The sequence below is a fragment of the Paramisgurnus dabryanus genome, chromosome 16 (assembly GCF_030506205.2).
Source record: "Paramisgurnus dabryanus chromosome 16, PD_genome_1.1, whole genome shotgun sequence".
Taxonomy (NCBI): domain Eukaryota; kingdom Metazoa; phylum Chordata; class Actinopteri; order Cypriniformes; family Cobitidae; genus Paramisgurnus; species Paramisgurnus dabryanus.
This window is the reverse complement of record NC_133352.1, coordinates 31,106,682-31,121,474: the sequence shown is the minus strand read 5'-3', so window position 1 is coordinate 31,121,474 and position 14,793 is coordinate 31,106,682. Positions and strand designations below refer to the sequence as shown.

At 39.5% G+C, this 14,793-nt stretch overlaps 1 protein-coding gene across 1 annotated transcript in view; it reads right to left on the bottom strand.

Moving 5' to 3' along the window:
• Positions 1-14,793, bottom strand: part of fat4 (FAT atypical cadherin 4) — a 112,398-nt gene that overhangs the window by 16,307 nt on the left and 81,298 nt on the right. Inside the window, exons 8-11 of the mRNA XM_065275209.2 lie at positions 13,704-13,954; positions 9,261-13,613; positions 7,274-7,378; positions 6,742-7,049 (exon numbers count right to left, since the gene is read on the bottom strand). Of these exons, the coding sequence (XP_065131281.1) occupies positions 6,742-7,049; positions 7,274-7,378; positions 9,261-13,613; positions 13,704-13,954 (5,017 nt within the window). The remainder of the gene's footprint in view (positions 1-6,741; positions 7,050-7,273; positions 7,379-9,260; positions 13,614-13,703; positions 13,955-14,793) is intronic.

The window sequence follows — 14,793 nt, the reverse complement described above, 5'->3', positions numbered from 1 at the left end:
ATTTGTTCATCTGTCCAGCTACAGTGATTAGGTAGGCTTTAACATATTTAGCCTTTCAGTATAGACCTTTTGCGAGTCGACGCCACAGTTACGTCACGCGCGCATGTGGTGGCAGAAAAACAGTGGAAATGAATGAGACACGAGTGAAATGAACAATATAACTCACTAGAAAATGTTTTGTTGTGCTGTTGAGTGTCAGAATAGGAATGCCAAAATAGATGACCTTCATTTTTATAGTATATCGTCGTCGAAGACACCATTTGAAGATAAATGTAGGTGTTTATGGTTGCAATAAAAGCCCTCAACCGGACAGACTGGACTGATGAAATCATCTGAAAATCTTTTAATTATTTGAATAGAAAATAATTAGAGAAGATATCCGGTGTTCTGTCGAAGTCTGATCCCTCTATGTGTTTCTTATAGCGTTTTCATCACGTTACGTTTATAATTTATTTAGAAAGATTAAAGATTTTAATTAGTTCATAATATCAATAATATTACCATTTATTAAAGTTTTCGTATTTTTTTTTTCATTTTCTATTACTTCTTTTTACCATATATCTTAGCCTATGTCTTCTTCCTGTTTGTTCTAAATTATGATGTTTACTAATAAATATATAAACATAGCACACACACACGATGTAAAGTGTTAATAATATATAAACAGGCCTCTACAAATTAATTTGTATGTAAACATAATAGTTTTAGATCAAACACGTAGGATAAAAATATAAGGAAGAAATTGAAAACAGGAAATGATTAAATGTTTAATAAATGATATTATACAGAATACATGATAGTATTGCTCTTATAAGTACTTCAGAGATTCATACTGTAAAAATAATTGATTTACCAATAAAGAACAATACATTACATACATGCAAGCATATCAGTGGCCAAGCCATTAAAACTTTTAATTTATTTAAAAAATAAACGTAACTTGGTGAAAACGTTATAAGAAACATTACACTTAAGAGAAATATAGGGGAAACAGACTTCTACAGAACACCGGATCCTTAAAAATCACAGTTTAATGCTAAAACACTTCACACAGCTATTGAGAAGCATTCACTTTCTGCCACCAGTTGGGCTCCGCCCACAAAAAAACGTCATCTCTGTTTGCAAACACGCAAAAGGTCTATAGGCCTACAGCAAAGTAGAAAGAGTTTGGCCTCATAAAATAGCCTCATTTTGATGTCCCCATGAGGAAACAAGCTTATAAATCAAACAAGATGATGTTTATTGAAAATCTAAGGTACAAGAAAGGTTTTTGTGATGGTTGGGGTTAGGGAATGGGGCAGGTAAGGGGAATAGAATATACAGTTTGTATGTTATAAAATGCATTACGTCTATGGAATGTCCCCACAAAACATGTAAACCAGAATGTGTGTGTGTGCGTGTGTGTGTGTGTGTGTGTGTGTGTGTGTGTGTGTGTGTGTGTGTGTGTGTGTGTGTGTGTGTGTGTGTATATATATATATTAGGGATGCACCGATAGGATTTTTTGGGTCGATACCGATTTAAACTGACAACTTCTGGCCGATACTGATATTAAACACTTGCATACAATACTATACAGTTGGTCTATTAGCTAGGTTGTTTCTGCATCAAATTATTTTTTACTGAACATGGATTGGATCTAATTAACATTCAACTGACCAACATAATAAGAGAGGCACAAATTAAGCTAAAACAAATATAATAAGACAGCATGACAACCTTCAAAGGTGGTTTTTGCTATTCAGCATTTATTTTATTAACAACATTAACTCAATTTTTACATATAATGGATTTCTTTATGCATTTAATTAATAAACAATCGGTATCAGCCTTTCTCGTGCTATTGCCGATAGCTTCAAATTCATCAAAAATCGGCCGATAAATATTGGTGGCCGATAAATATCGGTGGTCGATACATCGGTGCATCACTAATATATATATTTTATATATATATGTAATTCAGTGTTTCTGTTGTAGGTCTCAGATTTGCGGACTGCTGGAAGATGATGGGGTGGGGTTCTTGTTTTTATTTTTTTTTAAATGTGTGTTTTCATTTCAAATAAAAATAAACTTATATTGACCCCACACTGGCTATTCTACATGTTGCTCTTTACATATCTAGTTCTACATCGTGATTTCATATCCTGTTTGAGCACTGATTATCCTGAAAAGTTCCTATCCAGATCAGATCGATCCAATTGGATGTTGCTTTGAAAAACTGGCTCAAAAGTAAGCTGGATAACATGATCACGGATCGCAAAAAAAAGGATTACTAAATCCGGATAAATTTTATCCGGATTAAACCTTTTGAAAAACCAGGCCCTGAGCACATATCACTAAATTATCTTCTTTAATTCTAAAGATTTTAATTGTAAGCTAGTATAATGCATTATTTTTTATGAGGATACATACGTGAAATGTCTGTGTAAAACCTGCGTGGTGCACTTGCTGTCTCATATAAATGCCAAAAACTGGCTGAAGCAATTTCATAATAAATTACAATTGACTGTTTTGTAGTCCTTATATTAAATTGTTGGAAACTTGGAAGACAAAAGAAACGCATCTGTCCCCTATCATCTCAGGCTATGTTTACATTAATGCGTTTATGCTTTAAAACGCGTTACTTTTGCTACGTTTACGCCTTTCATCTACACTACATCACAGTTTTCGACCCTCATAAACGGATTCGTTCGCAAACGCTGAAGACCCTGTTTTAGTTTGAGAACTCAGACGTTGCTCTGAGTGTAAATGAACGTAGACGGAGTCTTATGTAAACGAACAGCTGACGTTAACGTGACAGCGCATCATTTTCAAAGTAAAAATTATTTTATTCATGTAAATGTTGGTTTGCAACGGAGGTTTTGCCAAAAATAGTAAACATCTACCAACCTATTATAAACGCTATATCGGATTGTTTTAACATGTATCCTTATAGATAATGTCTGTTTTATATTAATGTTTGAGTATTGTTGGGTTTAATGTGTTTATGTTTTGTTTAAATTTAGTTAGCTTACGAAAGATAGACTGTAATTTTAAACGCCATACAGGCGTTGCAAAGGCCAATATGAAGGGAGAATTGTAATGGGTCAGACATTATTTTCCAGTTTAATGTAAGTTTTGTTTGCTACTTTAAAATGAATTTCGTTTCGGATAATTTGTCTCTTAATTTTAATCGATGTTTTGTTGATAAGTTTTGTGAATATAAATTAATAAAAACAATAAACTCAACGTCATTAATATAATGCTTGTTTAGGCGCTTGGCTTTTAGCTATTTGTGTGTTGCTAGCGGAGGACGTGCACGGACCTCGCACACTTTTAAAAATTAATGCAATAAGCATTTCTGGTAGGCTAAAGCAATACTACACCTCTTACTATGTTTGATTGAAGTTTGCATTTGCTAAAATTTATTTTTGCTTCAAGTTCGTTTAGTACTGTTCACTCTAATGCTTTCTTTTTAATTCATAAAGACCTTTCTGTTTAGTTATAAAATCAAAATTAACCTATAAATCATATTAATATGTTGTAGGGGGGAGCTAGAACAGTATAAGTGTTTATGTTTTGTTTAAATTTAGTTAGCTTACGAAAGATAGACTGTAATTTTAAACGCCATATAGGCGTTGTAAAGGCCAATATGAAGGGAGAATTGTAATGGGTCAGACATTATTTTCCAGTTTAATGTAAGTTTTGTTTGCTACTTTAAAATGAATTTCGTTTCAGATAATTTGTCTCTTAATTTTAATCGATGTTTTGTTGATACGTTTTGTGAATATAAATTAATAAAAACAATAAACTCAACGTCATTAATATAATGCTCGTTTAGGCGCTTGCGCTATTAGCTGTTTGTGTGTTGCTAGCGGAGGAAGTGCACGGTCCTCGCACACTTTTAAAAATTAATGCAATAAGCATTTCTGGTAGGCTAAAACAATACTTCACCTCTTACTATGCTTGATTGAAGTTTGCATTTGCTGAAATTTATTTTTGCTTCAAGTTCGCTACTGTTTAGTACTGTTCACTTGAATGCTTTCTTTTTAAATCATAAAGACCTTTCTGTTTAGTTATAAAATCAAAATTAACCTATTAATCATATTAATATGTTGTAGGGGGGAAATAGAACAGTATAAGACTTTCCCAAACACATTTTTATAGGTTCAAAAATAGTGTCTGTTATAGTTGCCAGCAAAGGACCCATGTATGACTTTTTGACAATATCGCACACCCCTAGGCTGCATAAACGTGCAAAGGTAAGCTATTATTAGAGTAATAAGTTATTTTACACTTTTATGCGCATGCCCAGTTACGTGATTGGTCATGTTTCATGCGTTTATGGTGGTGTATAGTGTGGATGAAGATTATTTTTAAAATGCCAGTATAAACGAGGATCGTTTTCATTTTAAAATGCCGTTTTAAAACGCAAATGCTCTAATGTAAACATGGCCTCAGTGTTTGCAAACATGTGCACATATGCTGCCTGTCACCACGTTAGAACCGAACTGTTTTCAAGCCGTTTTTTGGGCGTTGCACTTGAACAGTCACATACATGCATAATAATAACAAGTAAACACACAGATTAGGGAATAGGTAGTTTTGGAGTTGTGGCTATTGTGCATTAATGTAGGTCAGTCATTTTCAAACTAATTTCCTAAAGAAACTAAGGTCTAGTCTTGGTTTAAGCTAATCCCTTTCTGGAAACCACCCGAGTGTTTACTAAATTATTTATTTACTATTTAATAATAATTTATTATTAGACAAGCATTGGTATCCTAATTAGAGAGAGAGAAAGAAATCTAAATTTTTGAAAATTACTGCCGCAAAATCTGTGATTTTGATCGCAAAAATCAAAAATAAATCGAAAAATCCTGGAGGGACTGATTTAGACACCTAATAGCACACACCCAACAAATATGTGACCATGGACCACAAAACCAGTCATAAGTCGCGTGGGTATATTTGTAGCAATAGCCAACAATACATTGTATTGATCAAAATTATTGCTTTTTCTTTTATGCAAAAAATCAGGATATTTAAGTAAAAATCATCTTCCATGAGGATATTTTGTACATTTCCTACTGTAAATATATATAAAAAATATCTTTAGTAATATGTAAAGGACTACTACATTTGGACAACTTTAAATGTGATTTTCTTAATATTTTAATTTTTTTGCACCTCCAATTCCAGACTTTCAAATAGTTGCATATATTGTCCAAATATTGTCCTATCCTAACAAACCATACATCAACGGAAAGCCTATTTATTAATTATAAATCTAAATTTCAAACAATTGACCCATATGACTGGTTTTGTGGTCCAGGGTCACATATGGCTCATACTTGTCTTTGATTAAAAATAATGTCTCTGTAAAGACAGGGTCAATAAAAACAGATTACTTCGCTTCTTTAGTTAAGCGATTGTGGATTCTACTCAAACATTGAAGTTATATATTCCCTAACAAAAATTATGGATGTTTTCGAGTAAACCACATCCTTTCCTGTCTTCTGGGTGGTTTATGAGTCCTATGCAGAAGAAAAGTCTCCAAGGAGATTCAAAGAGTGCAAAGATGCTGTAAAGTAAAGAGCTCTACACAAACACCACACCACAACAACACAAACAGAGCAGTCGTCAACAAAACCTTGATGCTCAGATGGCATTTCTTTTCCGTCAGAGTGGAATATTAGTCTATAGGAAGAAAATCCTGAACTTACAATGGAAACGAGTGAAAAATGACTGCTAAGTGCTGATACAGATGACTTCCTGCCCAGATCCAACGTCTGGCCGTCACATTAATGCTTCTGTGAACTTCAAAAAGATGGAACCAGACCACAGCCCACTCCCTTTCCAGGAGTCACACACTACTGCAAAGCATTTCTACAAGGGGAAACGGTGTTGCTTTTGAAAATGAATAGCAAATGCGTGTTTATATTTCGCAGAGCAGAACCAGAATGATGCCGTGTGAAGACGGGCCGAGCGAGTAAATGCTTTGAGTTAGCACTGTCCCATCCTCTGAGCTCGACTACACTGCAGTCTGAGAATTTGAAAGGGGACCCAGCCTTGTATATTAAATACTTTTGGCTGGATTTGTGAAGTGAGCCGTGCGAAGCGTGTTTGGAAACTCATGCTTCCATATGCGGCGTGTACGGTACTCAAGCGAGCACATTTCTGTTTTTCTTTATTTATCATTTATCAACCTCCTTCGTCGCTACATACAATGCGGAAACAATTGAAGACCAAAAACATGGCAGCGGACCAGCTCTAGATAAACTCCAACTCTCCTGTAAACACAACAGCCGCAGGCCTGAGACAGCGCGCCAGAACCCAACTCATCTGGCTGTGGGGTAAACTAGGACATCTTAACTAAACAAAAGTACCCTTGACTTCAGCTCTCTTCACGGGGGAATACAAGGGGCCACGTATGACTTTAACATCTGCTCAAGCTCACGTCTAGATAGGGGAAAAACACGGCCCTACAGAACCACTGAACTGACCCACATCCGCCTCTCCAAACACACGGATCAGGTTCTCTTTATTGCGCCACAGGGGCCAGGTTCTTATGATACACGGGCCTTCCATGAGGCCTGCAGACTTTAAAAATGCAGTTACAGTTTCATCCTACAAAAAAACAAACGTGCTATGCTCAAGCTAAATGCCAAAGCTCAAGATAGGCCAGACAATGGATTAAATTCGAATTAAAAAGCAAACTAACTGTGAGCTGGAGTTAATTTAATTTCCATGTAGACAGGACTTACCATTCCTGCCCGTCTGGCGATGACGGTGTGGAACTGGCCGTCTGAAACCCGAATGCTTGTCATGAGCTTATACGTGCCGCTGCCCAAGTTAAATGAGAACCTCATTTGGCCTTCCAGGATCTCGAGGGCGAGAAACTCTGCTTTGTCCCCGGTCTGGTTGTCGTGATTGTACATCAGCAAAGCGGTTTCCTTTAGCGTGGCGAACTTAATGTAGATGTAGTTGTTGTTTGGGTCAAGACTGGGGAACTCCATGTACGAGAGCTCTTCGAATCCATAACTGTTCAGTTCACAGTGCTTCCCAAAAACACCTGCAGACAGAAAGTGATACTTGTGGTACAACACACAAAAACTTTAAAAAATAACGTTGAACATTAGCACACTACGTGGGAGCTGCCAAATTTTACACACTATAATTCCTGCTTATCTTTAATCTAGAACACATTGGTCTTCTATTTTCCATTACAGTTCTGCAGTCCAGAATTAATAACAGCAGACGTAAGACACTGCAGGTGGGGTTGGAATGATGACTTACCAAAAGCACAATGACAGTAATAGCCTTCCACTCGGTTCTGGCAGGAACCCCCATTAAAACAGGGGTTACACTCACAGTAATTGATGATGGAGTCACAGGCTTTCCCTGAATTCATGAAACAACACCAATGAAAAACAATGAGGTGAGCATGACACACAAAAACAGAACCCCCTGATTTTTCTCTCTCTCCCATTTCCAGCGCACTTAATCTTTTTTAATGTAAACACTCCGTAGTCTTACACCTTGTAAACAGACTAAAGTTTAAAAAAAAGAGATTGTACAAATCTGTCATGTAGGCTTTAGCTCAGCACATCACATGCACTGGTTCTGGGAGATTCTTGTACACACAAATAAACTGAAAACTGTGATTGATAAACAGAATGGATGACCAACACAAATTGAAAGTTGTGGTGCCTGGATGAAGCATGAAGAACAACAGCTCCATCATCACTAGCAAAACAGAAAGTCAGGGGTTCAGCTGGAGTGCATGCACACTACTGTAAGTCAATAGGTGTAATTCTCTAACAGCGCTATTTATCTGAGGCCTTCGATGTGAACACACTGTGGTCATTTGTTCTGATCAGATTAAAAAAACAATCTTAATGACTCGGAGCTTGAAACAAAACATCTGTTATGGCTCCTTTTGGAAAACAGTATCCAAAAGTTCAAGCCACACCTGCCCAAACAGAGTTGATATAACATAATGCTATCACACATGCTTATTCAAACTTTCTCAACACAATGATTCATATGGTTGTTGGTGTTTTAAGCCCTCAACGGAGCCTTCAAGGCAGCACTGCTTAGAAGGCACTCCCCGCCCCAGAGCGTTTAAGCCAATCACAGCACTTGCGCTAGATATCGAGCCTTCCGCCAGCTTCTGGCAGTTCAAGCTCACCGTTGGTCAGGTAAGAAATGGTAAGATAGGAATGTGATTGTTTTTGAATTTAGCTTGAAATGTTTGGAGCGTTTAAGTCTGTGGCACGACTTTCTTTTTCTATTGGTTACTCAATTTTTTTCCTTTTTTCAAATAATTGTCGCTTGGGATTGGGGTTAGATTTGTGGTTTTCAAACCGTTTTCGGTTGGGGTTGGATGTCATTTTAAGCATTGGTTTATTTTGATAGATTTTTTAACTGTTTTCGCTTGGGGTTAAAGTTGGGTTAGGGTTAGTATGTCATTTTATGTAACAACGTCGTTCTTACCCCAATCCCAAGCGACAATGGTAAGAAAATAGGAAAAACAATTGAGTAACCAATACATGAAACTGGCACGAAAAAGAAAGTTGTCCCACGGACACGTGAAAACACAGAACTTAAATGCTCTAAACATTTCGAGCTGAATTGAAATACAGTCACATTACTATCTTACCATATCTCGGACTGCCAGAAGCTGGTCGAAGGCTCGATATCTAGCGACAGTGATGTGATTGGCTGAAACGCTCGGGGGCGGGGAGCTGCCTTGAAGGCTCTGTTGAGGGCTTAAAACACCAACGAGCGATTCATACACACACATATACAATCAATCTTAACACAAATCCTATTATTCTTCAAAAAATACTCTAGGTTAAAGTTTTTGTTAAAACTGCGATGACTGTATATTTTGGTGATGTTGAAGTCGAAGTTAAATGTAAATTAAACTTGATCAACTATTTAAAATATAAACAAAATACAAGTTTTAACTGCATAGCAGATGTATAAAATTTAGTTACAACAACAGCTGGATACAGCTAAATCCTTATTAGGTTCTCAATTCTGATCATCACTCTTCATTAAAGTAAACATGACAAGTTGATCTGATACCTCCTGATCTGTGACCCTAACTATAAACTTTTTTTGGAGCAGTGTCCACTGTATGTTTGGGTTACAACACCTCTCCAATCACTCAGAAGCAAATATTTGTCTTGCCCTAAAACATTAATGGAGTGTATAACCTTGCCTAACATCTGTGGCTATGTTACTTGAAAAATGTAAAACTGATGACAGACTGTACCTGCAAATCCAGATTTGCACAAGCAGTTGAAACCCCCAGGGAAATTCTGGCACAGTGCCCCATTCTGGCAGGGGTTTGAAAGGCACTCGTTGATATCCCTCTCACAAGCCATCCCAGTGAAACCTTCCGGACAGGAGCAGGAAAATCCACCCACCAAGTTCTGGCAAGTTCCTCCATTGTGGCAGGGTGATGGCTGGCACTCGTCAATGTCAGTCTCACAAAGGGCTCCAGCGTATCCTGGTCTACAATCACAGGCATATGGCTTTAGGGGACGATTCGAGACAAGGATGACCGGGACGCTTTCATCAGTCTTCATGACTGGCTCCACACCCAGACGTCTCTTACAACTGCCCCCATTTTGACATGGGTTGTGGGAGCAGGGATCATGGTCCACAGAGTCGATCTTAACTCCACTTTGTCTGTGAAGAATCTCCTTGATGCTCTGAAAGAAAGTGGCCACTCCACTTGGATTGATGTATTGCCCATGACTACGCTTGACTGCTGCCATCAGGAAAGTACTGTTGTTTAGTTCAAACATCCCATAGATCTGAACCCCGGTGCCCAAACCAGCCAATTGAGAATTGGCGATACGTAAGAAACTGAGGTAGTGATTGGTAAGGAAGTTACTGGCGCTATGGGAGACGAGACGTATCAGAATGCTGTTCTCTACTGTGGCATTATTGTACCCAATGTAAAAAACACGCACATGACTGTTAACAGCATCATGGACCCCATCGCTGCTGCGCACAGTCAAATCAAAAGTGCCATCCGTGGAGCGACTGTTTGACTTGAGGTCACAGGTTCCTGGGGGAATGCTGAAAAGGGCAGCTGCTGGGGGAGTCAGAGAACAATGGAATGTGTCCTGTATATCTGGATCTTGTGGCTTCACAACCCCCAGTAATCCTCCAGAGAACATATTTCCAAAATAATGGACATAGATTTCCACAGAGCGAGACTCAGAGGGATTATCGTTCTGATCATTGACTTTGACATGGATGGTTCCTGTGGAGGACATTTGAGGAATACCTGAGTCTTTGATCATTACAGAAAGGTAGAAATCACTTGTCTGTTCTCTGTCTATCTCCCGGCTGGTGGTCAGCTCCCCAGTTGGACTGAGAGAAAAGTAGTAGCTAGATCCAGTGTTGATAAGGCTGTAGGAGAAGGGGCCTTGGTTTGGTGCAAGATCTGGATCAGTCGAGCTCAGCATCATTACAGGTGTACCTGCCCTCTGGTTCTCCATCACTTCTCCACTTGTAGTCAGCAAGGTTGGTCCATTGTCATTAATGTCCTCCAGGGTCACAATTAAAATGGCACTACCGGTGGCGGCTGGAGAACCAGAGTCTACAGCCAGAAGAGTGATGTTGTATACAGGAACAGTTTCGCGGTCCAGTTCTGCAGCCACAGAGACTTGTCCCGTCTGTGGGTTTACAGTAAAGCTATTTCTTTCATTGTGGGAAGCAATTGCATAAGTAAATCTGCTCCAGCTAGGGACAGAATCTGAATCCTTAGCACTGACAAATGTTACCAGGCCTCCAGGAGAGAGTCCCTCATTCACCTGAACATCATAGAGCTCTTGGGTGAACACAGGAGGATCGTTGGCATCCAGGACAGTAATATTTACAAGCACTTCATCAATATCAGCCCCTCTTATGCTTCCAGCATTCTTAGCTAGGACTTTGAGAGAAATCTTTTCCTCTTTTTCACGATCAAGTGGTCCAGAGACGTAGATTTGGCCTGTAGTTTTATTAATGCTAAACCCCTTTTTCCTGCTTCTGCCAAAAATCAAGTAATAAACTCTGCCATCTTCTCCCAAGTCTCTGTCACTAGCAAACACCTCCCCGATGACTGTGCCTTTAGCTGCAGCCTCTGAGACTTCAAAGTAATACTGTTTTGATACAAAGCGAGGGACATATTCATTTGCTCCTTTCAACTGAATGGTTACGTATGCAAAGCTGCATCGCTCTTCATCTGGCACATTAAAAGCCTTGACTGTTAAGTGATATGCTTGTTTTGCTTCATAGTCCAGGAAACCCTGTGTAGTGATGATTCCTGAGTTCGGATCAATTATGAATAGGTCGCTGTCGGATGACTGAATGACATATGCCATCAGAGCATTTGGGCCAGAGTCTTTATCTGTTGCATTCATTTTTACTACAGTAGTGCCACTGGGGACGTTTTCCTGCACGACTGGAAAGTATTCAACAGGGTCAAACACTGGAGGGTTATCATTTACATCGGTGACATGGATGTTAACTGTAACATAACTCGTCTTGGCAATCCACCCTCCATCTGTTGCTGAAACTTTTAGTTCGTGCTTCTGCTTTTTCTCATAATCCAGTGGTTTTGCAAGGGATAAAACACCTGTTTGACTGTTAATTGAAAATAAGCCATCCTCATTGCCTGAGGAGATGTTGTATGTAATTAGACCATTCATTTGTTTGTCTTTGTCCTTATCTCTAGCTGAAAGGGTACGGATGGCTGTGCCGACGGTCAGACTTTCAGACACTGTGACTGTTACTTGGTTTTGTGAAAATTCTGGAGTATGATGATTTTCCTCTGTAACAACTATTTTGACAGTTGTCTTTGATGAGAGGGGAGGGTTCCCTTTGTCACTTGCCGTTATTTCAAGCACATATACTTTATTGGTGTCTGCTGTGAGGGAGGATGCTATTGAAACAAATCCAGTTTGTTTATCCAAGCGGAACTTGCTAGAGCTGTTCCCTCCAGATACAACATACTCTATTTCAGAGTTTAGACCAAAATCCTTCTCGTCATGGGCTTTTACTTGGAGAAGTCTGGTGCCTACCTTCACACTTTTAGTGACAGGAGTAAAGTAAAAGGCAGATTCAAATGTGGGTGGGTTATCATTGCTATCAACTACGTTTATGATAACCGTAGTTTCGCTCATGAGTGGCTTAATACCTCGGTCCGAAGCAGTGACAATGAAACTATGCCGGTTTATGTTGACATTGCTATGGCCAGTTGAGTTTTGATACCTGAGCTGTTGCTTAATGAAGATCTCCCCAGAAGTGGAGTTGATTCGAAAATACTCAGTTTGGGATCTGATGAAGTAAAATATTTTGCCATTGAATCCCTCATCTGGATCTGTGGCAGAAACTTGAGTCACAACAGATCCTACATCCATCAGCTCAGGATAGTCCAAGTAATACGATGGCTTGCTAAATCTGGGTGCATTATCATTCAAATCTGTCACAAATATTGTGATGTCTGTGCTAACGGTCCATCCTGAATCATGTGCTGAGACTTTGGCAATGTAGTGATCAGTGTCTTCTCTGTTAAGAGGTCTACTGATAGTGATGTCTCCTGTGCTAGGGTGAATGATGAAGGGGAGGCTTGCATCACTTATGGAGTATCGGCTTATAGCGTTAGCGCCTGCATCTTCGTCTGTGGTGGTTACTCGTGTAACAGTAAAGCCCACTGGGGCATTTTCAGGCACAGTAGCACTGAAGATTTTGGAGAATCTGGGAGCATTATCATTAACGTCCAGCACGCTAATCAAGACTTGGACTGCGGTGCTCTTAGGGGGGCTTCCTCTATCCGTCGCCTTCACTCTCAAAGAATACTGAGCAACCTTCTCTCGATCCAGAGGTCGTGTAGAACGGATTTCACCAGTTGCACGGTTGATGCTGAAGCTGTTTTCTTTGTTTCCATCAATGATCGCATATTCCAGTTGCCCATTTGGTCCACTGTCCTGGTCGACTGCAGAGACTATCAGCACACGTTGAGGTGAAAGGTTTTCTAAAATCTCTGCATGGAATGGCTCTTGCTCAAAAACAGGATGGTTGTCATTAACATCCAGCACTGTAATCTCCACTTTCTCATAAGCTGAATAAGGAGGGAAACCTTGGTCCCGTGCCTCTATCCATAAAACGTACTTCTCAATATTCTCATAGTCCAAAGGCTTTTTAATAGACAACTCCCCTGAAACTTGATCTATATGGAATGCATTATCCAGATTTCCACTTGCAATGTAAAATGACAAATGGCCTGCCCTGGGTGATGTTCCAGTGACCTCAGTAACAACAGTGTTTGTGGCTTGGTTTTCTGGGAAAGTGAAGGTCTTCTCTTTGAGTCTAATATAGGGGAAGTTTCCTCCGGTCACAAAACGAACTGTAACAGTCGTACTGTCTGTTTTCGGGTTGGCGCCTCCATCTTTCACATGGACGGTGAAGGTGACCTCTGAATTCCCAGTAAGTTTTTCATTGGCAATGATAGCACCTCTGATTGGGTCTATGTTAAACTTTTCAGAATTTCGACCAGAGAGGGAATAGTGAAGCAGAGCATTTGAGCCAGAATCTTCATCTGTTACCGTGACTGCAAAGACTAGTGAACCTGAAAGCAACAGAACAGAAGATAACGTTGAGCAGTCAGATAAAATGAAAACACCCATAAACCTTAAACACACAGATTCACAAAACACACCTGTGGAGGTAGAGGCAGGTATGTGGGTGACATAGGGATGATGGTGAAAGCGTGGAGGATTGTCATTGATGTCAGCCACCACCACAGACACTGTGGCAGAGCTGGACAGGGGTGTGGGCTGTCCACCATCCACTGCCACCACCAGCAGCTGGTAACTTGCCCGTGTCTCTCGATCCAGCAGGGAACTGGTGATGATCAGCCCTGTGGATGGGTTTATTGAAAACTGACCGTCTCCACCACTGAGGCTGTAACTGTAAATCAAAAACAAACCAGATGAAGGTACAGACAGACCCAAGATAAGATGATTTCCTGTATGTAGTTATTATGTCACATAACGTAATAAAAGAGAGCCTTGATGTGATTTTGATTGGATGCGACTTTGGAAAATTTAAAAAACAGCACTTCTGTGACTGCAGCTGTCATTACTCATGGCTTGACATTTATGTGTACGTTTGTAAATGTTAAGGAATTTTAATCTTGTCTGTTTCTCCATTTTATGTGATAACACGTTTGTGTCTGTACTCTGCAGAAGCAGAATTTGAGCAGAAGTGATTCAAGTTCACAGTCAGCTACTGGAAAACAACTAGGACACATGTGGCAGAAACGCTGAGTTTTTTAAATATGACAGTCATAAATCACTCATTTCCAGATATTTTTTTTTAATTTGAGTTAAGGGTTCAGAATCCTTCATTCATCCCATGAGCTAAAGGTATCAGCAATAGCGCCCTGATCAAAAGCACTACTTTTGAGCCGTTTTTAGCAGCTTTGAGTTTCAGTAAGGGTCTTGGACACAAACTCAAACTGACAGCTACATGCGCACATGGCAACTTCTCTGTGTCTGCGAGATACAATTTCCACGAATGACAGAACAAAGTGCGAAAAATGAGCCTAAGAAGATAACATCCAGTCACGCACCCATCCGTTCTTGATCTGTGGGAACTGTGGTGTTGAGTTGTTGGATGGCGCTGGTCCTGTGAAGTATTTTGAACTAAAGCCCCATGCTGTTCCACCCAACGCCCTCTGATCTGTCTGTCAGTGCTCATTTTTATCCTCATTAGCATTTGTTTAGAAAAGTGGAACACGTTGTCCA